The 26,062-nt window shown below is 36.7% G+C and overlaps 3 protein-coding genes across 5 annotated transcripts in view; 1 reads left to right on the forward strand and 2 right to left on the reverse strand.

The window, feature by feature from the left end:
- Window positions 1–3,136: 3,136 nt before the first annotated feature.
- On the reverse strand, window positions 3,137–7,207 carry LOC306871381 (succinate dehydrogenase assembly factor 2, mitochondrial-like). Its single transcript, XM_079419247.1, has 4 exons — window positions 6,877–7,207; window positions 5,889–6,100; window positions 4,869–4,978; window positions 3,137–4,715 (listed from the first exon to the last, which is right to left on the reverse strand). The coding sequence occupies exons 1-3, from the start codon at window positions 6,901–6,903 to the stop codon at window positions 4,933–4,935; spliced, it is 285 nt and encodes a 94-aa protein (XP_079275373.1). The 5' UTR covers window positions 6,904–7,207; the 3' UTR covers window positions 3,137–4,715; window positions 4,869–4,932.
- A 1,033-nt stretch (window positions 7,208–8,240) lies between these two features.
- Window positions 8,241–9,828, reverse strand: LOC306843627 (DNA-directed RNA polymerases I, II, and III subunit RPABC5). Its single transcript, XM_079375206.1, has 3 exons — window positions 9,754–9,828; window positions 8,618–8,729; window positions 8,241–8,527 (listed from the first exon to the last, which is right to left on the reverse strand). Exons 2-3 carry the CDS (start codon window positions 8,710–8,712, stop codon window positions 8,419–8,421), a joined length of 204 nt encoding a protein of 67 aa, XP_079231332.1. The 5' UTR covers window positions 8,713–8,729; window positions 9,754–9,828; the 3' UTR covers window positions 8,241–8,418.
- A 4,754-nt stretch (window positions 9,829–14,582) lies between these two features.
- The window catches only part of LOC306858792 (diacylglycerol lipase-alpha-like), a 117,414-nt gene continuing 105,934 nt past the window's right edge, over window positions 14,583–26,062 (forward strand). For 2 of the 3 annotated variants that reach the window (XM_079399517.1, XM_079399518.1), the window contains exon 1: window positions 14,609–15,152. The gene's annotated coding sequence lies outside the window, so the exon portion shown is untranslated. Of the gene's footprint in view, window positions 15,153–26,062 lie in introns of all 3 variants that reach the window. The other variant, XM_079399516.1, reaches the window with a different exon arrangement.

The raw sequence follows: 26,062 nt of genomic DNA on the forward strand, positions 1-26,062 counted from the left end.
TCAAAAACGTACTTTTATTTTGCAGCTGTCTACTCTGCTCTTTTATGGAAAGAGGGTGACTGCTGTTGTGCCAGCTGACCCCGCCATCAGTGACGATGAGGGCTCTGATGAGGAAGACGATGACGTACCAGACCCCGACTTCATCCCACTTACCCACGAGTGCCCGAGTGACATGGGCCCCTCTGCCAAGAGGAAGTGTGGAGGACTGCAGTGGAGGAGCTTGAGGACGAAGGCGACGACAATGAAGAGGAGGAGGATGAAGACCAGCCAGCACCACAAGCCAAGGGCCCCACAAAGAAGGGTAAGCCAGCATCCAGGCTAACCACCTGGAAGAAGGTTGACCTGTAAAACCAAGCCCTGCCTGAGTACCAGCACATTCCCCCTGACTTTATTGAGACTCCATATACTTACTTCAGCAAGTACTTCATCCCCCGTGTCATCAAGTATATAGCATACCAAACCAACTTGTATGCAACCCAGAAGGACGTCAACACCACCTTCACCACCACTGAAGATGAGGTGAGGCACTTTGTGGCCATCCTGCTCTACATGGGGATTTCTGAGCTGCCCTCCATTGATGACTACTGGGCAATGGAGACCAGGGTCCCTCAAGTTGCAAACATCATGTCATCTAAGAGGTTCAGGCTGATGAGAAGGCTTGTCCACTTTAATGACAACACCCAGATCCCTGGCACCATCGACAGATTCTTCAAAGTCCGACCACTGTTCAACCTCCTGGTTACTGTCTTCAGGAGTGAGCCACAGACGCCCAAGCAGTCTGTGGATGAAGTTATGGTTGCTTACAAAGGCAAGACAGCTGGCAACCTGAGGCAATGCATCAAGAGCAAGCCGGACAAATGGGGATTTAAGTTGTTTGCCAGGGCTTCTGAGGATGGCTTTATTCATGGCCTGGTGCTATACCAGGGCAAAACTACGCTAAAGGCCCACGGTGTCCCCATGTCTGAACAACAAGTGATGAGTGTTACCAGCCAGATAGTCTCCGTCCTGGCCAGCACCATGTCCTCCTCCACCACAACAGCCATCTTTGCGGACAACTTTTTCACCAGCATGGAGTGCGGTACATCGAAGACAAGAACTGCAGGTACATGGGGACAGCCAGGGACACCAGAATAGGCAACCCTCCATTGAAGTCCATCAAGGACATGGAGAAAAAGGCTGTCCCTCGTGGTGTGCATGACTATGTCACCAGTGATGATGGGATCCTGGCCCTCAGGTGGAAGGACAACAGGGTCGTCACTATGCTGTCAACAGACATGGGGGTTGAGCCCATATCCTCAGTCTATCGGTACTGCAGTGACACCAAGAGAAAGGAACCGGTAAGCTGTCCTGCTGTCATCAAGAGTTACAATGCCAACATGGGAGGCATTGACAAGAGTGACATGCTGCTCCACCTCTACTGCACCCCCATGAAATCCAAGAGGTGGTACATGCAGATGTTTGCATATACAATAGATGTCAGCCTCACAAATGCCTGGATCATGTATAGGCGGGACATCAAGGCTCTTGCTGTGGATAGCCTGCCGTTGAAGAACTTCCGGATCCAGGTGTTTAGGAGTTGCAGCAGCCAGAGGCCAGTTATGTCTCACCCCCGAAGGAGCTCATCATTTCCATGTGCACCCAGCACCTCTGTTCATGTCCCCATGCCTATCCGGGGAGACCGCAGCCACACCCCAGATGCTTCTTTGCGGTTTGACATGTCTCTGTTCCATGCCCCTGTCTACACCAACTGCCAGACCTGCAAGTACTGCAGCAGGAAGGGGAACATTTTGAGGTCAAATGTGGTTTATATAGGTTTCATGTATTTATGTATATTTTATATATGTTTCTTATATTTTAAATACAGGTATATATGCTTTTTGGAAGAAAAAAATGACCATAGACTGGCAAGGAACCATATATGGTAAATTCATTGATCTTGAATTTCAACATAATTCTTTTTTTTTTTTTTAAATCACAAAAGTTTTTTAATAACACTCCAGAGTTTAAATTTTGAATTTCCAAGTATTTCAATGAGTACCCTATACAGGCTTAAGAGAGTTAATGGCTTCTCCTTCTGGAACATCAGTGAGCATTTGAACCGTCTGTAATAGTTGCATATGAGTCCCTCAGTTGTCCTCAGTGTGAAAAGATGAATCTCAAAATCATACAGTCATTGTTGGAAAGGGTTCAAATATACAAAAATGTTGGAAAACCAAAATATTTCTGGGACCTGAAGGATTTTTCTGAAGAACAGCAGGCAGTTTAACCAGTTTAACCTGACGAACAAGGGATTCGTGAACAACTATCACTAAACAAAATAAACACAGCTTTGGATCGTTCAGATAACAACACATTATTAAGAATCAAGTGTATGTAAACTTTTGAATGGGGTAATTTTTATAAATTCAACTATTATTTATCTCTTGTGGGCTATATGTAAACATCTTTTATGTGAAATATCTTATTCAGGTCAGTACTAAATAAACAACTTGCATTTTGTATGATCCCTCTTATTTTGGTAAAATAATTAACATTTTGCAGATTCTGAAAGGTGTATGTAAAGTTTTGACTTCAACTGTATCTATCTATCTATCCATCTATCTATCTGCATGCCAACAAAATGCAATGAAATACAAACATTTTTAAATGTGACAAATGTCAAAAAAAAAATTGAGAATTTTTTTTTGCCCAGCAACAACCATATTCTTGTCTGAAGTGACCTTTTCAGATCTCATCAGGTCTCTTTTGTGCATAAAGTCCTTTTAAATCTTGAATTCAAGGCCCAGGGTTGTATGGACAAATCAATGTCAATTATTTTCAATTATAACTACATAGAGGCAATCAGTCTGTTCTGTGATATCAAACCTCAATGGTGCATTAGCACAACCTTGTGCATTAGTTTAGAATACACCCCAGTCTGTTGTCAACTGAGCTTAAGAAAATAACATGATTCACGCTGTGAAATTTTCAGTGCCTGTAGCAAAGTACTGTAAAAACCTTTTATCAAATGAACTACACGCAACTTCACTTCCATGTCAAATGAAAAAGGCAAACAGGAATAATATATTAAGTTGACAATAATCTTTAAAAATACTCTTCCTGTGGTTGTTATAAATGCATTGAAACAAATACCAGTCAGATTAGGACAAACTTTAATACAACTGATAGTTTCACATCACAGTCACTTTTACAGTGTTTATTCAAAATTGCAGAATATATATATATATATATATATATATATATATATACATACACACACACACACACACACACACACACACACACACACACACACACACACACACACATGTGCTATTCACTGCACCTAAAATGTATAATTGCTGAAAAAATATATACGTTTTATTGAACATTAATGGAGCAACAGATTTTGTGTGAAAATAAATCAAGTTGTTCATTTTGTTTAAAAATCTTATAAATGTGGAGTTTATACCAAAAAGTTCTATTTTGGTCTCATCTGACCACATGACCTTCTCCCATGCCTCCTCTGGATCATCCAGATGGTCTTTGGCAAACTTCAGACGGGCCTGGACATGTGCTGGCTTGAGCAGGGGGACCTTGCGCGCGCTGCAGGATTTTAATCCATGACGGTGTAGTGTTACTAATGTTAACCGTTGAGACTGTGTCCCAGCTCTCTTCAGGTCATTGACCAGGTCCTCCCGTGTAGTTCTAGGCTGATCTCTCACCTTTCTCAGGATCATTGATACTCCACGAGGCGAGATCAAGCTGTTTACCTATTGTCCTGTAGCCCATCCCAGCCTTGTGCAGGTCTACAATTTTTTCCCTAGTATCCTTAGACAGCTCTTTGGTCTTGCCCATAGTGGAGCGGTTGGAGTCTGATTGATTGAGTGTGTGAACAGGTGTCTTTTGTACAGGTAACGGGTTCAAACAGGTGCAATTAATACAGGTAATGAGTGGAGGATAGGAGGGCTTCTTAAAGACAAACTAACAGGTCTGTGAGAGCCAGAATTCTTGCTGGTTGGTAGGTGATCAAATACTTATTTCATGCAATAAAATGGAAATTAATTATTCAAAAATCATACAATGTGTTTTTCTGGATTTTTTAATATTCTGTCTCTCACAGTTGAGGTGTACCTACGATGAAAATTACCGATCTCTCCATTCTTTGTAAGTGGGAAAACTTGAAAAATCAGCAGTGTATCAAATACTTATTTGCCCCACTGTAGTTGATCACTTTACATTATATATCAATAATTCTATTTAAAATGAATTGTGTACACACACATATATAGGCATTTTAAATAAACTTATTTTATACATGTGTAGAAAATGTAAGTTTATTTAAAGTATATATTAACATGAATCAAATGATCAGCTTTTTATGACGACATAAATTTTTATTTATGTGTACATGCAAACTGTCCAATATATGATGTGCATTTTATAGTCACTAATGTAATATTTAATCCCAGGTACCTTTAGCATGCCTCTGAATAGGTCTCAGGTGTCTGTCCTCTTAAATAAGATGTGTTCGTATGAGCTTCTCTAAGACAGCCTCTGGCAGAAGGGCGAGTTTTAACTGCTCTTGTCCAGATATTCCAGATTAGGGGCATCTAGACGCTGCTCCATGTCCTTGTTCTTGGCAAACTCTTTGAGCATGTCCATCACCTCGCCCTGGTACACATCAGGTGACGGCTGAGCCTGAGACCTCATTTAGAAACACATTCCTGGTCTTACTGGAAGTGATAAACCAGTGCATGTTATTCACAAAGAAAAAAATCAATGGATAAAATCAAGACAAACTCTTGGATTTAGATTTCAGCTGAATGCCTGAGCTGTGCACCATTGTTCTTCTCTTCTATCTGTTTAGTTTGTCTGTTCACACATACCTGTTGCCCAGTAGTAGATGTCCCAGTCGTTGCTGGGTTCATTGATGATTCTTTCATACTGCTTTCACTGAGATTCACTCATTGTGTTCAGGTACTGCTTAGCAAACAAGCTGGTAACAAACAAAAAAACTAAAAGTCTTAGAGTAGTAAGTTTCATTTGTTAACATTAGCTAACTATTAGTTAACATGAACTAACAATGAAAAATACATTTACTTTACATTATTACAATCAAAAGTTGTATTTGTTAATATTATTTAATAGACATGAACTAATCTCAACAAAGATTAATAGATAAATACTGTAACAAATGCTTATTGTTGGTAAATGTTAATCCATTAACCAATGTTAACAAATGGAACCTTATTGTAAAGTTTTCCCATAATAATCAATATGGAACAGTATTATTTTATTTTTCATATTATATCTTTTTCATTTATGTTTTCTTTATCACTGAGAAACTGTTATAGTCTTTATTAATATTTTTAATTATTTGTTTAGTTTTTTTATCCTCTGTTTTCATTTTAATTTTAGTAATTTTGTTGTGTGCTTGTCATTTTTAATAGTTTTTGTTTTTAATATGTATATAGTTTCTGTTCATTTTTATTTCCAATTTAGTTATTTTCATACATCAAGATACATAATATTCTAATGAGCTGTATACACGGAATACTATTTACAAATATAGTCATTCTATTCCATATCAGAGTTAACTAAAATATTATTTTATTATATTATATAAATATATATATATATATATATATATAGCGAGAGAGAGAGAGAGAGAGAGAGAGAGAGTATAATATATATATATATATATATATAATATTTTAGTTAACCCTGATATGGAATAGAATGACTATATTTGTAAATAGTATTCCGTGTATACAGCTCATTAGAATTCATCCTGAACATACTTAGATACACTTAGACAATATTATATGTTGTTGCCAAGACTAGAATAAGTTTAGTTGTCTGTTGAGTCGGTGGTATTTATCTAGATGTGTTCTTGGCCTGCTGACCTCAGAAGGATGCAGTTCTCCAGCATGCCTCTCTTGCGGCTCTCGTACAGGAGTCTCTTCTTCTTGATCTCCAGGGATTCTCCTGTCCTCTCCTGCCATGGAGGCAGAGGGATCTCAATGATAGTCGGTTCTGGGGCATCACCGCGGTATCCCCGAGAAATCACTGTGCTGACAGATGGACACAGTGATGCCCGGCAAACAGAATGAATGACCTGGGAATATATAGCTTCGGTTAAATATAATAACCCTGGTTTGTTTACATATATGTGTGTGTGTGTGTGTGTGTGTGTGTGTGTGTGCATGTTTATGTGGTGTATGAGGACACAAATTTGTATAATGACATGGGTATGACAGAGGTATTACAATATGAAGGTGGTTTATGAGGACACTGCCTATGTCCCCGTAATTCAAAAGGCTTAAAAAACATACTAAATGGTGTTTTTTTGAAAATCTAAAAATGCACAAAGTCTCCTGTGAGAGCTAAGTTTAGGTGTAGGGTTGGTGTAGGGCAATAGCACACACAGTTTGTTCAGTATAAAAACCATTACGCCTATGGAGAGTCCCCATAAACCACAAAAACTAACGTGTGTGTGTGTGTGCGTGTGTGTATACTATATATGTACAAAATGAGGTCTCAAGAGGGGAATAATCTGTAACATTAGATATTAATAAACAAGTCAAAATACCTGCTCAAGGCATTGTCTTCTAAAAAAAAGGAATTATGTAAACTAGTATTAAAAAAAGAGTAAAATTAGTCTTGTGTAGCCTACAGTAAACGTCACCTGCCCTTGCTCAGTCAAAATAAGACAACGGGGTAAAAATCCAACTAAACAGCTTTTACAAACCCCTGCGTTTATTTTGATGTTATAGGTTATCTATATGATATTAGTATGATGGGCTGCAGAAAGAGGACCTTGTTATCTCACTTCAGACATGAGGTCAAATGTGATCTTGTCGCCACATATGAATGCAAAGCATGCAAACGTACCTTTCGTGCGATAGTTGCTGAAAACATGCTATCGTGGAGTATTTTCAGTGATGTGTGGCTGACTGTTTTTTATTTTGAAGGAGAGTTTATGCAACGGTTTCACAATCAAAGCAGGAAACGCCGTACAGCGGGCGCCATGTTGGTAAGGTCGATATCTCTTTCTTATTTGAATATAGCTTTGAATAGCTCTTTGTTTCTATGTCGTGCAGACGTAACAGGTGTGTATTTTAACCTTCGAGTTTGTCCTTGACCTCTGGGCTGACACGCGTGAGTTTAATGAAGGTTAAGTCTAATAAAACTAGTCTTTGTTTCCAGGAGAATGTATTTCAGTGGGCTCTTGTGCGAGCGGATGGAGGTTTTCAGCGTTATATCCATTTTTTAAGGAGACAGTGATACTAATTACGTACACTAATCCCATATTAATCCTCTTTGCTTTACGTTTATTATACGCAAAATAATAATTATAGAAATTATAATTATAAAAATAAGCATAAAACCTATTCAATGTCTGAAAATAAACTCAAATTACATTCCAAAGCCTAAAACTAATATTTTTACGCCTTAGTTTAATTTGTCCCCAAAATACAAATTACACAGGTCGTAATGACTTAAATCTGCAAAATATATTTACACATGTAGCAGTTACTTTAGTATTATTTTTATATATTAGAAATTAGATTTTATCTTAATATTTTTACATTTTAATACTTTAAATATTACTATTTTGGTAAATAAAATTAATTTGTTATTTACGTTTTGGGTTTTATTTCCCGTTTCATTTTAGTGCGTCAACCTAAGCACGTCAGTTTCTTGGCAAGGCAACATTTATCATTTTTATTTAAATTTTTTCATCTAATATTTATATCTTGTTTTCAGCTTTGAATTAACAAGAATGTTTTTAATAGTTTTTGTTAATAATGATAACCATGTGATGGCAAGTACTTTTAAATGAGATTTCGGAGGTAACATGGTAAGATTAAAATCACTTAAATTGCACTCTGTTCTCTACTTTTGTTGTCATTCAAACACATAACAGATGTGTCAATATGAATCACTGTTATATAGTGTAAAAAAAAAAATCTTTTGTGTTCTACAGACAAAAAAGACAGCAGACAAATTTAGAAAATAAGGGTGAATAACGAGATTTTGCATTTTTGAGCTAAGGTTGGGGGTATTTTTGTACAAAAAACATGCACACTAACTAAGAGGGTAGAGTCAATGATGCAGAAGCACACGCTGGATTTCCTCAGTGTTTTTATAACACTAGTTGAAGACAGGTGAAGAGAAGCAAATAATATGTCCAGGATTTACTTGCCCCTCTATTGTAATATTTAAAAAAAAAATGTAATGAACCACACAACAGATACATTTCAATCTGTATTTAACAAAATGCTAATAAACAAAAATTCAACATCATAAGCTTGCTTCAGATATAGTCTAATGAACCAGACATGTCCGTGCCTGTATTTCTTCCATTAGGATCAAGTCTTTGAAAATATGAGGTTGAGTGGGATGTGCATCTTCAATTTCACAGAAAGCTCCTTATTTCTCCAGTGGTGCATAATTCAACAGCTTCTCAATGAGATCCACGTGAGCCAGAAGCATCCGGCGACAGCAGTATCTCTTCAAACCCAGAGCGTCAAGAGCATCACTGTGAAAACCAGCAGAGTGAGATGAACAGTCCAACACCACTGTTATCACGCAGAGAAATCAAACCTACATGGAAATGTCATGAACTCACCCTTCTGTATACTCTGCTTGAAGAAGACCTAAATACGCCTCCCATTTGTTCCCAACAATCTTCCCACAAGTGAAGCAGCGAATGGGGATGATCATGGTGAAGGACGAGAGACCTGAATCAAAGAAAAAGTCAGCGTTTATTACTAAACTAATGGTTAACCTGTTTTTGACTAGATTATTCCAATCATTCATAATTATCAGATAAAGGCCTGGTTTCACAGACAGGGTTTAGACTAAGCCAGGATTAGGCCATAGTTCAGTTTAGGACATTTAAGTAATTTTACTTAACATGCCTTAGAAAAAACATTACTGGTGTGCATCTTGAGACAAAACAAAAGCACTGATTTATTTTAAGATCTGTCAGTGCATGTTTCTTTCACTTGAAACAGCTCAGAATTGCATTTTAGTCTGGGACTAGGCTTCAGCCTTCTCTGTGAAACCAGGGAAGGATTTAAAACAAATAATTTACTAGAGATTGCTGGACTTTTTTTTATTTATTTTTTATGTCATTTGTATGCATTTTGTTCATTTGTATGTCAGGTACCAAGCTTTTGAATTAATATAAGCAATGCTTTTTTTACTAAATCAATTCATTAATATAAGCATATGCATTAGTGTTTAAAAGTGTCTGCGATATGTCTCTCAACAAACAGATTGAGGTTCTCACGATGGCTTATGAGGTTTTACTCTGCAAAAATATGCCCTAAGATGAATGGAAATACAGATGATGGAAATATAGATGGATGGATGGAAATACAGATGATGGAAATACAGATGATGGAAATATAGATGGATGGATGGAAATACAGATGATAGATAGATAGATAGATAGATAGATAGATAGATAGATAGATAGATAGATAGATAGATAGATAGATAGATAGATAGATAGATAGATAGATAGATAGATAGATAGATAGATAGATAGATAGATGAAAACGACACAAAACTCAATAATAGTTGTAGATATATATATATATATATGATGCCTAGAGATTTACAGTAACACTACATACAATGTGTAATAGAGCCGTTCAGCTCAAGATATTATCCTTAGTTAAGAATCCATAGATAAACTTTTGCAATTAGAACCGGTTATTATTATGGAAGATGTCAAAAAAATGTAAGATACATTACCAAAACAATCTCGCACGCTACGCACGTTCCTCTTGCGCGCTTACAACAAACGCATTACATCTGCGTAACTTCCGCTTTGCGTTTGTGAAATACGCACGAGCGGAAACACGGTCGAGAGAAGAGATCCGCGCGCTTCTGAAATGAGCAAAATGAGAAAATTCTGTCAAACTCAAATAATTAGTGTAAATTAAAGTCACCACATCTCTGTAACATCACAAATAAAAATAAAATTGTGTTTTATATTTAAGTTTTTTGTAGCTTCTTTTAGCCAGACACTTTCTCTACATCAGCGGTTTTTATGATCAATATGTTAAAACCTTCGATGGAAAATTCTAAATAAATAAGGTGTTTAGTCAGAGAGATTTATTCTTATATTATTTTATTATTTTTTCGTACTGTTAAAAACTAAGGTTGTTGATGGAATGGAATATTTTTTAAAAACTAGGGCTAGAATAAAATAATCGCAATTTATTTCATGACTTTAAAAAGCAGATGATTCAGTAATAATGTAAAATTCAGTAAATACATTTTTTTTTTTTTTTTTTTGTAGGATTGTAGCAAGACTATCAAACACAGCTATAGAAATCATTTATTATTTATTTATCATTTTGACTCTAGGGGTCAAACAACTAAAAATCAAGTCAGAAATCTTGGGGTGATTCTGGAGACAGACCTTAGTTTCAGTAGTCATGTCAAAGCAGTAACTAAATCAGCATACTATCATCTCAAAAACATTGCAAGAATTAGATGTTTTGTTTCCAGTCAAGACTTGGAGAAACTTGTCCATGCCTTTATCACCAGCAGGGTGGATTACTGTAATGGTCTCCTCACCGGCCTTCCCAAGAAGACCATTAGACAGCTGCAGCTCATCCAGAACGTATGAGCTGTAAGTTTTTATTGTTGTTCTTCCTTTCTCAAGTGATAGATGACTGTCTATATTACCAGATTTACTAATTCATTGTTAATAGTGACTGTGCTTCATTTAGTAAATAGATAAAATGAAAAATAGCAAAGATATCTGTCACAAGTATAAAAAAAAACAATCTTCAAGTATTGAATTCTATCCAAAAATAACAAGAGAAAAACCACACTGAGTCTGGGAAAATTATGGTTCATTGTCCTTTAATATGTCATCAAGTCACAAGGGAGCCATCTTGTTTTAATTCACACGAGGCACAGCAGAAAGGCAGCAGGCGAGGTTGTGTGCAACATAAATACATATGGCAGGAGGAAAGGGGCCACATTAAACAGGTAAACTTCATTAGAACAAACAAATAAAATCATAATCACTCATCATCATCATCACCACCAAGACAACCACCATGTTGCCGCATTATCATCCACATCATTACCCTCAGTATCACAACTAATACACAGTCTTCTTTCTTTTAAATACAGAGTTCTATTTGAATTATTGCATTATATACGCACTTTAAAGAAAATGTCATTTTCTGTAACAGTATGTTATGTGAGGTGAGTGTATATTGTTTGTGTCTGCATGCATTTAGGGATTGTTTCTGTTGTGTGTAGCGCTCATCATAGTGTAACTGCGAAATTGAAGCTTTTAGCCGAGAGCCGTCATAATCTACGTTGCATCTATGTTGCATCACGCATCTATTTCCATTGGCCCACTTCAGAAAATCGTCAACATCGTTCAAACAAGAAACTAAGATTTTGAAATGGCACAGATGGTCTACAGTATGCGATTCACAGGCAAGATTATTGAATTATTGAATGACTTATAGAAAATGAACCCATATAATATTTGAATTAACTGAGATTTTCTTTACATTTCTACACCTTCTCTCAACAATACAGGCCTAATTGTAATAGATGTCAGTGGCATGATATGTACATATGGATTTGCGCAAACATTTAAGTATGAAACCAATTGCTTTTATTGGTATCAAGACATAAATGGCATTTAATTTCTATAATTTTTTTAACCTTGAATCATGCATCTTAACGTTATTGTATCGTACAGTTGGCAGTTATGGATTGAAAAACTGAAATATTTTTGGATAATTGGTTTAATCTCAACATTATGGCGTGGATGAGGGTGTTTTTGAGCGGCAGGCAGAGTGACTAGGATGAAAGTTTTGGTGTAAATGTGCACTGGCTACAACTAAGTTGAATGTTATATGAAAAGTGTTTGGCCTAAATGCATCTCTAGCTTGCTTTAATAGCTGGCAGGAACGTCACCACAAGCACAAATTAAAGTACAGCATAAAATTAAGACGCCTAGTGTGTAGAGTGGCCATACGTAGCCTACTCATTTTCCAGCACATGTCCTGGTCAGGATTTCCTTTTGACTTTGTTTTCCTATTGAAGCAATCTCTATAGTCTTCATACATTGTATCTTTGTGAATTTGCATTGCTTTGGCCGTTCTCTGTAGATCCCACCTTCTCGTGTGCCATGATTGGTCGATTATGTACAATGCCTGCTACTTTTCAGTCATTGCTTTCAGCAGGTGTGACATTTTTGGCAATTTGGAAATCCTGGCCAGCACATGTTCAGGACATATGTTAACCCCGCTAGTGACTCCCCACCCCTTTATATAAACGTTAATAGTCTCTGAACTAATCAACCCCACAGTTTAACAACCAATCATAGGCCTTGGGTCAGTTTTTCTTGGCTAATAAGATTACGCCCACCAATACAGCTCCAAGGGCGATGACAGCTCCTCCAATCAGGAAAGGCTTCAAATTTTCTAAGGTTTCACAGCTACTTCCTGCGGACTCCGCCGCCCCCTGTTGGTTGGTCGCTCCATCTTCCACCGGCTTCTCAGGTTCTGCAGGTTCAGCAGAGACAGGGTCTGGTTTTGGCGGTGGCGCTGCCTCCTTCTTCTCTGCTTTGGATGCAGACTTCGACGCTCCCTTGGCTTTTGCTTCCATGAGATCAAGGGGTTGAGGAATCTGGCAGGTTTTCTATGGGCTTTCTTTTAGGAAAACAAATATAAAGAAAAAGGAGAGATTGAGGTTTTAAATTTCTCTATGTGCACAACCGTTCAAAAGTTTGGGTCAGTTATTTTTTTGAAGGAAGTCTCTTTTGCCCTGCGAGGCTGCATTTGTGATTAAAAATACAGTAAAAACAGTGAAATTGTGAAATATTATTACAATTTAAAATAACAGTTTTCTGTTTTAATATATTTTAAAAAGTAATTTATTCCTGTGATGAAAAGATGAATTTTCAGCATCATTGCTCCAGTCTTCAGTGTTATGTGATCCTTCAGAAGGTCTTTGACCTTGATGTAGCAATAACCTATATAGCAATATATGCAGTGGCCTACTGACTGTCACATGCTATATTTGCTTGTATTAAGACAGCCAAAGGGCAGCAACCATTAATCGTTGCTTCCTTAAAAAGCATATGCATCTTTTGTGCGTATAAGCTCTTTTTTTAGGGTATGTGGGACAAAAGTGACAAGTAACTCTTAACATCAGTCATGTCTCTTACAGACCTTTTGCACCCACCAAACACAATGAATGATGTTTCTGAAGCATTAAACATGAACTAGTTCATCTCCAGCATGCAGAAATATCCCTGTGAATCTGCATGAGTCATACAAGACCGGTGGAGGGGAGGGGAGCACTCTACATTAAAAATAAAATCACAATAACAACAAAAAGGACTGAAGCCATGCAGAACCGTGCAGAGAATGCATAACCTGGAAAGACGGACTGAAAATGAGTTAATAAAGCATGTGATGGATGTGATTTCTGTAGTGATGCAGTTATGATGGCTGCACAGGCCACAGCAACACGTCACATTCTCTTCCCGTTCTGATGGATGGATGGAAAGATGATGATGGATGGAACGTACCTTCTTGATGTTGCCTTGTAATCCTTGCTCACCTCGTTCTCTTTTCAAAGAAGGGTAGAGAGACAGTGGATGAGAAACCAAGAGATTTTCTCTGCAGGAAGGCCTGAATCCGTCCTCAAGGAGAAACAGAATCAAAGGAAATGGAGTGATGGAGGACACAGCAGCAAGAGGAGGAGGAGGAGGAGAGGAACTGGGCTGTACCACTCCATCAGTGAGAACAGGGGGGCACAGTGCAGCTGGGGTGCATGTGCTTTCGTTCGGCTCAAACTGGTGTAATAGCTGTTGCATTGTTTTATGTAATTTTACTTCATTGACGTCATATAGGTGCTACAGTCTGCAGCAAACACAGACAGATACTATCCCGGAGCAATCATTCCTTTACCATAACAGAAGATGCATTTTTGGGGAGTGCCTGAGCAGGTTTTACCTGAGCAGAAATGTTTTACAAGTTCACTTGCATTGTAATGTCAATCAAGACATGTAACGTCACATTCCTACACACCTCAAAGACTGTTTGGTATGAACCTGTTTATATCATTGACGAGCCAGATCATGCCCTTAAATTAACATGATTCTCAATATCTGGATATCATCTATATAAATGATCATCGGTCGTCAATATCTAACAGTACATTTTGTATAGATCTATTTACAGTGTATTTAAATTAAGTATCTAACATGATATAATGTTTATGTAAGCTATATCTATCTATCTATCTAGATTACATACTGTATAGGCCTATATAAATGATCTGTCTTAACAGTATAGCCTATATTACTTTATAAATGTATGTATTGATTAATTGATTTGTTTCTCATCCATTGGCACTCCCTGCTGCTTACCAAGGCTTAAGAAATTCAGGAAATGACGTCGTTCCACGCCCAGCATACTATTTCGGAGGAGTCTCCTCTGTATTCACTAAGCCCATCCCAGCAGAGTGCCAGTGGTTCCTAAGCAGCGGAAAAGCGCAGCGTCGTACGTCAATAGCGCAGCGCCTCTTACTGCAGCCAACGGGTGACGTGAGCTACGCCAGGAGCGCAGGCGGGAAGCGGGATCCGGGTCCAGTGTGCGCAACAGGAATGGAGAATCGTATCGACGTTGCTTCAATGGGAAAAAATCAATCAATCTGACTGGGACCTGCTGCTGCTGCTGAGGAGGACAGTGCGGGGTCTGGACTTACTACGCGGAGAGGGACTGTCACGGAATAAATGTTAGATCCGTGCGTGCGTGCGTGCGTGAATATTTCTGCGGTTTGAAGGGAATATGGAGCGGCTTCAGACGCGACGCGCGCTTGGAAAGGCGTGAAAATATCGGTGACGTTACGGCGGAATGTCAATTGAGGCGATCGATATGAGATAAACCCCGGCTCTGGACAGCCGCTATTAAACACATCCTCACTCCTTCATGTGTCTGTGAATGCAAACGGGACTTTTGCTGTTTTGAGACCTGTGTCTGGCTCGGAACCGTGATCTAGGTCGGTTCTGCGGTTCGGGGTATGTGTGTGTTTGCGGAGGATGGGAGATTTAAGTGAGTCCTTGCAGAAGAAGGTCTCGGGAACACGCGCTCATACTACAGGTGAGTCTCTGGACTGGCGACACAGATGAACATTTACCATGGTAACCGCAGTTTCCGCCAGAAACGCGTAACGTTAGTTACTACAGTTAATGTGCTAATGAAAAAACACTCATGTTTTTGTTTGGATATGGTAAGTTACATTTATTGCTAATCTTTGAGGCACGTCAGTAACGTTACATTCAGTACTATGGTATTGTCATCAGTCTGTGATTGTGTTCAACGCAATAACTATAGAATACCGTTAATATTGTTATCGCATTAACGAAAATTACCATGTTTCTGGGCATATACTGTGGTATTCTTTGAAGTATTTTGAGTATAACAAGGTATGCGAATATGGTAATCATTCTGTACATATGTTATGTTACTCAAAAAAGTCCTATGATTTTCCATTTGATGCCATAGTACTGTCAAAGTACGTGGTATTACCATGTTTTATATACATATACATGTACAGTGGTACTAACATGGTGTTTTTGTAAGTACATTAGATTCTTGCATTATTATGGTGATCATTAATAAAACTTCATATAGAATATGACATTCATAATTCATAAATTCACCATACTCATACACAGAAAGTGCCATAGTTTTTCCAAGGCTATTTAAACTTGGTAACGTTTTGTTGAATGTATTAATATTTGTATTTTGCTAGGACATATTGGTGAGCATGCTACATTTGAGTCATTTTTAAGGTCATACCATTACAACCTGCATAACTAACAGTGCATTTATGAAGGAATTGTTTTGCATTGCTGCAGGCATGTGAGCACACCCTGCATTTCTGGTACATGCCCAATTAATTACATTATATTGTGGTGAGTTAGAGTATATTGCCGGAAGAAGTCTTATGACTCGTGCTCAGGATTACTAGAGCGTTTTGACAGCAGTATTGCAGATATTCATGTCTACTGCACACACACAGTGTGAAAAGGAGAGTAAAGTTCAGAACCAGAGGCTTTTAATTCTTAATGGAGAGGTTGTGGTTGTATCTTCGAGGCTGGATGAAGCCCATCAGTGGTTTGAAGGGGCCAGCAAATGCATGCTCGCTGCGAGAGGAAATTGCTGTTAATTACTAAGTGCAGGTTTTTGTATATGGACAAAGAGCATGTTTTAGGATAATTTTGTTGATGTGTCGTTTAGTTGATTTAACGGTCTTTGAACAGATTATCGACTGATTATGGGATCTTCAGTGGCCGATGTCCATAATCTAGTATGCAAGGTGGCTGAAGACTGATAATATGGGGAAATAAGTTGTAAATAAGATGCACACAAAACTGCTGCTAAAAATGAAAGCAGACAACTGTTGATATGGGCATAATGATTACTTGCATTAATCAAAACTGATGCGACCGATCAGATAATTAATTTGCTGGACCGAAATATTGTTTTTATCTTTAATGTATGCTAATGTGCCTTAAAAGTCAACAGGTAATCAAATTTGACCTTTTAATTTTAATATACATATTATTTTCAGAAACTTCCCGCATGGCTAAATTCTTGTCTGAAATGCCCAGTTTTTACAATCCAGTTAATTTCAGATGGATAAAATCAAATCCCACCATACTGTTTCGCTTGGAAATATCATGCGTTTCTTTTGAAAAGTGAAGGTCCAACTTATGTTCTGCAAGACCCCCTTTTATATAAAGCATGTCTTATTGGACTGCTATGCTTTTAATGCACGTAAACAACAATTTTATTTAGTAAGATCTCAGAAGGACTTGTTTAATAAAATCTTTCCAGAAAATGTGTTTTTTAAATATCACTTAGAAATGTCAAAACACCTTGTGTATTTTTTTATATGGTGTATTTTTCTGTTGTATTTAATTATGATTTATTTCATTTTTTACAACTCAGTTGGAAGAAAATCTACAACAGCTTTTGCTATGAAAATAGCCTCAGCTGCTGACATGGCTTTAAAATATCTACTATTTCTACTTTGGAAATTCATCACATTGTGGAAGGAAATTGTATGTGAACAACGTTTCATGTACCAAATCCCAAGGCTAACTGATTCATATTTAATTGTGATCATTTATACTGAAAATATCAAGAGTTAAAATCCCACAATCGGAGCTTTTATCTTAAATGTATATGTTTCACCCCACCGTGTTTTTCCAACCTGGCAACTGCATTTCAAAAATGTGCTGATGAGCTGAAAACACTGACAAGCATATTAGATGGAGTTTAGCGATCTCCATTGCGATTTTCTAATCAAATGAAAGTGTTTCAAGGCTGATTGTGCAATTTACTGCAACTAAATCTGCAAGCAAACATTCAATACAATACAAAGTCTTTTTAGTTGTTTTAATAGAAAAAAATCAACATAATTTGGAATTATTGGAAGTAATGGAGTTTTGCCGTTTTCACTTTTAAGAGAAGCTTTTGAAGGTTTTACCAGTTTTCATAATGTGGAGAGTACATTAATGTATGTGATAAATGTATCACAAAATAATTTAACCATCGTGCAGCCCTACTTCTCCACCATCCCCCATGAAGAACAAGCAAAACAACTCTATTCTTCAATCAAAGGCTGAATGTCGTATGTGGTACTTAGGTGTAGATGGGGTCTTGAAATCGCCTGGAGGCTCAATTTGGCCTTCTGAAGCAGGCTTACCTCCCATGTAGTCTTCAGTATTGGTTTGTATTGAACACACTTGCGATTGGCCAATCAAGCCTCTCACAGCATAAGCAATCGTTCAATCAAAGGATGTCCTTTGTAGTATAATACAGTTCATAGAGAGTAACTGTTATTTTGCCCTGAGTCTTTCCAGTCTTTGCTCACGGTGAAGCAATAGACAGACTTGAGAAATGATTGCAAGATTGCAGTGCACTTCCTGTGGTTTGTCTTGAACAGTGATTGCATAAATATTGATTATAGCAATGCTAATCATAAATAAAATGTTTATCAAAAATGGTTTATCTGTATACATTCATTATAAATGATACCGTTATTATACCTAAAACTTAATTTAAATGTACTAAAAATGAAATAAAATAATTTTCAATTACTTAATAAAACTTTTTTACAGCATAACAAAGTAGAGAAAGAATTACTGGTTTTGTAATTACTGCCATTGGGTCTCATTAATGAAACACAAGCAGAATGACATTTTTTGTATATATTTTGTAAAACAATAGATTAATGCAACAATTTACATGAGAATGGTTTATGAACAATTCATACATAAATTTGGTTGGCTCATGAATGAGATCCAATGCCAGCGATTGATCTTAAGTTTAGCAGTTCACCACCTTTTTGCATTTGCAAATCTGTGTTCTGATAAAACATTGATGGCATAGAATATGTTGTGTGTGTGTATATGATATCCAGTCTCTGCAATATGATGCAAGCAAATGTTCCCCGAAAATACAGCTCTCTGCAAGAACAACAGTGATATTGTCCCCTCAACATCCTGCAGTCTGTCACCAAAAGAAAAAGCATCAAGAGATTGCATGTGGCCTAGAGAAATATAGCAGCTGTATTGTTTAAAATTGTAATAGTTCTGTAATACATTACTGAGCAATGCGTAGATCTTCAGGGCTCAGCTCATTTTAATTACAGCTATTCCTTTGTCTTTTATGGCGCAGTGAAAAAAATTTGCAGAACCATGCAAAAGTCCATCTCTCTGAAGATTATTAACGTTAACTGATTAACTGATTGCATCCTAAATTTCCAAAATCTAGATTGCTTTTAGTGGTTGACCAGTATGGGCCCTTTAATGTGGGTCATTGTCATCTGTTCTCAGTTCAACAGGTTGAATTTAACAGTCTGTTTCAGCACGTTGTTCATCTCACAGCGTGAACCTGTTCAGGCAAATCTGGGTTTTATTTTAAACTAATTGACTCTGGGAGTTAATCATCACCTCACATTGATTATAATGGACCCGGATTATTCAGGATTCCCATCAGTGCTGGCTCTTCCATCTCCGGTCAGGCTTTTCAGTCAATGTCTTGAGTTATAAAGTAATTAATGTATGAATCAGTCCATTGATTGACGTTTTCTTTGGTGTTATCGTCATGCATGTGTGAAAGTGCGTTCATGATCGATAAAGCTTCTAAGTATAGTTGCAAAAAAAAAGAGACCATGCGTTTTTGCATTCTGTCTGCAGTATTTTGTAATTGTTTGTAATTTGTTTTTTGTTTACACATGCATCAGACGGATATCACAGATCCTTGTGTTGCAGTGTGCTGAATTTTTTTTTTTTTTTTATCATCTCACATAGTAAGTGTCACATTTTTATGACACCGCATTGATGGTTAATTTGAGTTGCCTGTCTTCCTATTTTCTTCCAAACAGTTTGTGGCATTATGTCCAAAAATAGACCCAGAATCAAGTGTTACTTAAATGAACTGGTTGATAATGGCCATTTAGAATAAATATTGTATACAGTTTTACTGTCACAGTTAATTTTGTTTCAGCAATTTTGTGTGCATTATATTTGCTGTCATTAACTGTTCTGATGTTGGTTATTTAATGCTATATTTATTTTGTATTTTTCATAATTTTTTATAAGTTAGAATATGCATAAATATAACGAAATTAGATTTAAAATATGTATAAAAATCTTCTTGTGAGCTGCGACAGGTTTGATTATAGTCGGCAATGGAGATGGACAACACTGAGACCAGAAAAAAAAAAAAGTAAAATATTTTCTCATCACTTCAGGCTGCTTTCGTTTATGACTCATTTGGATGAGGTGTTATGGATGTACAATCTCATAATACAAGCATTAGCATATCATTCATATTAATAAGGCCACTGAGTGAGGCTGGGTGTACTTCTACAAGCATTTCACAAGCTATTATTTTGCTAATATAATGGCATTCAGATTGTTTTCAAGTGTGGCTCAAGCACTTTTTGGTGGTCTCTGTAAGTGGGCATCATGATCTTCCACCGATGCTTAACTGAGGCTTTATCAGGATTGCATGACATTAAAGTCATCCGAAACCTCATCTTATAATTGTTTGAAATATTTGTCATCTGGTTAAACAAGCAGGTCATGAGATTTTCTATCCTCAAGTGCAGTTAAACCACAGAAGCAGTAGATTATTTGATGACAAGACATTTGCATATTCATGGGGCAGATATTTCTTGAGGAGGTGTGACAGTCTGAAGGTACAATAATAGGCCTTTATCACAGTCCGCGTGTCTTCACATCCGGCTCCGATTAGTAACGTAAAGGAATTTCCGCCTGCTTTATTGTCAATGGACAGACGGCAGTTTTGTGAAGAAAATTAAACTAATTTAGTTTAGCTGAACAGTGACACAATAAACGTCAATGTTAAAACTGTGTATTTATACCGATTCCAGACCATGTATCATGTCGTGCTTCATTTTAAGTTATAACATTAGCCTATCTGAGCGACGCGACTCTCGGCGCTGCCAGTCAGATTAATGAAGAGCACACAGTTACTGCCAGAGGAATAGGCCTACTCAGACTGATTTTATTACATTTTTTTTATATTATTTTGTTTGTTTTTGAATTATATTCACTGTGATTAACCTCCCGCTCTTGTTCACAGTATAGTGATATTCAGTCGTTGCACGCAATCACTGAGAATAACTGGAATGATAACTAGAATGATCAAACTTATTTTTAATTATCGTCTATGGCCTGGAAATATTTCTTTATTTGAACCACTTCAATTTGATGCAATTATAGAGGATTGCATCATAAAGTCAGTGCGTGAAACAAATGAGTGCATTATGTTTAATACAAAAAGTTTGCCCTAAACCTTTAATTTAATCCTGCTGTACAGCCTTTAGTCATAATTAATGTTTTAAGCTTTGGCTAATTCTAATGCTTATATTGTTTGTATAGTTTTCTCGCTGTTCTGTAATGAAATAAGGTGATCAGACAGTGAAGAACTGCAGTATGGCTCGCACGCTCCTGTTTAAGTCACAAAACACTCGGGTTATCGTGACAACATATTCCTTCATTTCATAATACTCAATTAATTGTTGTAAACTGAGATTGGTGTCTTTAGAAGACGTATATGTGCTGAATTCTACATAAATAATCCACAACAATGCCGTGCTATGGGCACAGCTATTGATAGAGGCTGCAGAGGAAGTGCAGGAGTGACTGCCCACTTCTTGTGGCTTTGCTTCTGGAAGTATATTTCCTGTTTATTTTCTCCATATTAATTTCTAACCAAACCAGCTAGTTTGGAGATAAATCATAGCATTACAGCCTTTAATTTGATGCAAACGTATGCAAATATTCAAGCTTGGTCATGTTTGAAAATCAGAAAAAAATACAAAGGCACAACAAATGAGGAAGGTATGTGCTCTTAGATAATCATCTCATGAAGCAATGTGAATGACGTAAACAAAGCATACTATACTATACTACACTATGCTATACTATACCATACCATACCATACCATACTGTACTATACTTTTACTTGGAGCCATTGATAAGCATCAAAAATCAATATATTTTATTATTGTTGTTAAAAATTAAATGATTTTTCAAAGTGACACTGACTTTTCTGATAATGTGGATATATATATCCACACCTTTGTCTCGTCAGGGTTGTAGATATTGCTCACCTTTGTGCTTTTTTGCAAACTCTAATCTTGCCTTTCTATTTTTGGTGCTGGTCAGAGGTTTGCATCTTGCTGTGTAGCATCTGTAATTCTGTGTCAAAGTCTCCTGAGGACAGTAGATTGTCAGAGCATCACCCCAGCTTTCTGGAAGTTGTTGGTGATTTTACAGACACGTCTTTTAGGATTCATTTTCACAGCTTTTATGATTTGTCTGTCATCAACTACTGTTGTTTTCTCAGCCGATCAGGTTGTTGTTGGTTGCTGGTGTCGCTGGTGGTTTCCAAACTCTTGATTTCTCCATGCCCTTTGTTTTTGCTAGAGCTCTAACTGACTTCTTTTCTTTTAGCATCCAAATTGCTTACTTTTCTCTCAGTCAGCTCCCTCGTCTTCATCCTGGTTTGTGTGTGTCATCATCGAATGCAAGATTCAGAATACAGAAGTAATGGATATAACTGACACAACACATTCCTTGCTTTTAATATCTGAAGAATTAATGCAACAGGACACAGCTGATCACTTAGAAAGACCTGTGAGGCAACTGCTCCAATACTTATGCTCACATCAGATGAGGGATGAAACTCTAAAAGTGCTGAACTTCTTAGCTGGTAAAACATCTATGTGTTGAATCACCCAATAATAAAATGTGCCATTCTGTAGTTTTGTCTCATATTCATCTTTTAATCATATTTGTAAATGTCTTGACTCCACAGCCAAAAGAGCAATTTTGTCTTTACTGTTCCAATACTTTTGGAGGGCACTGTATGTATGTAACCCTCTTCGTCGGTGTGCTCCCCCAAATGTCTCTGCGTTGTGTTGAGGTGAGGAGTAAATGAGGAGGACAAGTCGTTGAGTCAAACAGAGCAGCTTCCTTTTATTAGGCTCCTTTCTCCACACAGTCTCTCTCACAGCATAACAGAATGGCGACAGCCTTTCACAATGAAAATAGAACTGTATTCATTTCAAATAACCTCAAAATTACAATACATAATGAATTATAACAGGAAATAATGAAGTTGAGACTGCAACTAACTTAATAGTAAGCGCATCGTTCACAAACTCACTAAAACACAGGAAAGATAGACTACAGCATATGACAGACAAAGATAAATGCTGGATGTAATCAAAATAGAGAGAATTAGACCATAAAATACACAAGTAGGCCTTAAACATAATATAATGCACATGAAAATATGCTCAGCCACATGGAACATAGGAAATGTGCAATAATATCAGAAATACACAACCTATCAAAAATAATGTCTGATACGCATAAACCGACCTCTCATCAACAATATATTTCTCCTAATAACATGGATGGCTACTATATACATTTTAATGGATATAGTGAAGCAACATGATAACCCTCCTTACCTTTCACAATGAAAATAGAACTGTGAGTGAAAAGAAGGGCTCACTCCCCTAATAGAAAACAACACACAGCTCCCCCAAAAGAATGGGAGAACCCATTACATCTCCCTACATATATATATATATATATATATTCGCGGAAAAAATGCAATGCAAAAATGCGGTTCTCCACACACGGTTCAGCACGCGCTAGGACCTTAAACTTAAAGGTCCTCAACTTAAATCTGACAACGCATGTATATGGTTTGTTATAAATAACTAACAGGGTTCGGTTAAGGTATGTTTCTGTTAATGGATGCGCGCATTCTGTACCTAAAAACTAATGCTATAGACCTACCTAAAAAACCCCTGAAAATCACTGATTATTGTATTTATATCTTTACTCTATTGTATTTTTATTTGTGCTGTTGCTTGTAGTTAGATTATTTTTATTTGACAGTATAGTTTTTCCCTAAACATACCGAACCGTACCGAAACCGTGACTCTAAAACCGTGATACAAACCGAACCGTGAAAAAGTTGAACCATTTCCACCCCTAATATATATATATATATATATATATATATATATATATGTATGTATGTATGTTGGATCTCTCGTCAGGGTTGTAGATATTGTAGTTCTTTTATTATTATTTTATTTATTTTTATACATCTTGTTTGCTATATACTATATTTATTCTATTCATACAGAAAGAATTTATAACTCTAATATCAGTGCTTACTAATCATTGTAGGTGTGTTTTGAAAAGATTATTCTGTAACACTTTAGAATAGGGAACACTTATTAACTATTAACTTCGACTTTTCCCTCAATAGATTCCTAATTTGCTGCTTATTAATAGTTAGTAAGGTAGTTGCTAAGTTTATGTATTGGGTAGAGTATTAGGGATGTAGAATAAGGTCACGTAGAATAAGGCATTAATATGTCCTTAATTACTATTAATAAATGGCTAATATTCTAGTTATATGCATGCTAATAAGCAACTAAGAGACCCTAAAATAAAGTGTTACCGATTATTCATGTTATTGTTAAATTTTAGTAACTGCGGATATTTATCATGCCACCAAATTAATTTGCTGCGCCCCCAAACTGAGATGATGTGCTGTGTGTCCCAAGTTGAAGTATTTTGAACTTAATGTGACATGCTTATGTCAGGAGACGCTGAAAAACAACCAAAGACATCTATCTGCCGCATGTGTACATATACCAATGATTGCAAAATAGCGCAGGCAGAACGCAAGAACGTGTCCCGTGTGAATGTCTAAAGAGTGCACAAACGCAAATATTCAGTCCTACGACAAGTACAGTGTTGATACAAGCAGCCAGCATGAAAGCAGCCAGCTGACTGTATCCTGCTCGGCTCTGCTCTGTCTTTCTCATTCTTCCACATGCTCCACACTTTTTCCCCCTGTCATGCCCTATTTATTTTTCAACACGCTGCATTCCACCCCCTACTCATTCCTCTGCATGCCAATACATAATCCCTCTTTTCCATTATGAAGTCAACACTTTATTTGATGCGTTTTAGGGCCAGTTGCTGAAAGTTTCCACTTTTCAACCATCTTTCTGAACATTTACCTTAAAACCATCCATTCTATGATTTTCGCTTTTTTGCCCAGCATATCAATAATTGACCAGATTCGACCACGTCTATTTTTTTTCCTCACCTTCCTCTCGGTTCTGATGTTGTTTTGCATTCATTCTTTCCACATTAAGTTACAGTTAGTCACAATCATAATGATTTTTTTCCTTGTAACTTTTGGCTTTATTAACGACACATTTTCCAGAGTAGGGAAATTTTCAGAGACATTTTCCATCACTTCATGCAGACGTGCATCATCAAATGTTTTTATTAAATAAATGAAGAAAATCATAAAATAAATAACATTTAGTTTAAGCCTACTTGTTTTTATTAGGGCTAAAAAAGTTTAGATTTTAGATGAATATATAGATAATATATATATGAATATATAATATACTGTATATATATATGCAGTGTGTTTGTCAAAGAAAAATAGACATTTTTAAATTCCTTAAATAGCAAAATAATGGGGATTGGGATGGTTTAGATGACAAAAAATCAGTTATTGGCCATAAAAATCCTGATTGGTGCATTCTTACATTTTTTTTTCATAAACAAGAATGATTCTCATAATCAATTTGTTCTTGTCAGGAGCTCTTGGAAGTGTTTTCTGCAGTATATTTTGATGCTTGATTTTTACCACAAAAAAAAAATCTAATACAATTCTAGGGCTGTTGTGACAGCTTTGAATTCCCAATTTTAACTTATCTTCATTTTTAACAAACCAACAAATTCAGATTTATCATGAAATTTAAACAATAACTGTAATTTTGATGCTTTTTAATGTGGCATGACTGCTCGCTGTTGCCATCTCAGTTTAAATGGTTCAGTTCAAGAGTTACTACTAGTTATAACACAAAATAAATGTCTTACTTAATGTATGTGTCAGCCTTGTGTCGTGTGTCTTGTGTTTCCCGCCCTCATGTTTCCGTACGTGGTCATTTTCCTGTCCTTGTTATGTTTGATTAGGATTTCGTTCAGCTGTGTGTGTTTAATTAGCCTGTGTATTTAAGTCTGTCTGTTCAGTTAGTTTTCGTCTGGTCTACTCGTTACTCCCGGTGTTTCTGCCTTGTATTTATTAAAGACTGTTATTTTGATTTACATCCTTTTCTCGTGTTCCTCGTTCCTCCCCGTTGTGTGCACCGTGACAGTACAGTAACAAATTGGAGAAAAATGTCCTTGTGTGCAAGTTTGAATAATTTAAGTGTTAATAATTATATAAAAAAAATAAATAGCAATTGAATATTTATTAGTTTGTTTTCAATAAAATGTAATAGTTTGTAATGTCATGTATCAAGTAATGTACCAAGAGGGTTTCCTGTATTTAGTTTAAACCATAGGCTTTTTTATTTATGAATTTAGTTTTTTACTTAAGAAAAATGTACATGTACTTTACCTGA

The sequence above is a fragment of the Barbus barbus genome, assembly GCF_936440315.1.
Source record: "Barbus barbus genome assembly, chromosome: 1".
NCBI lineage: Eukaryota > Metazoa > Chordata > Actinopteri > Cypriniformes > Cyprinidae > Barbus > Barbus barbus.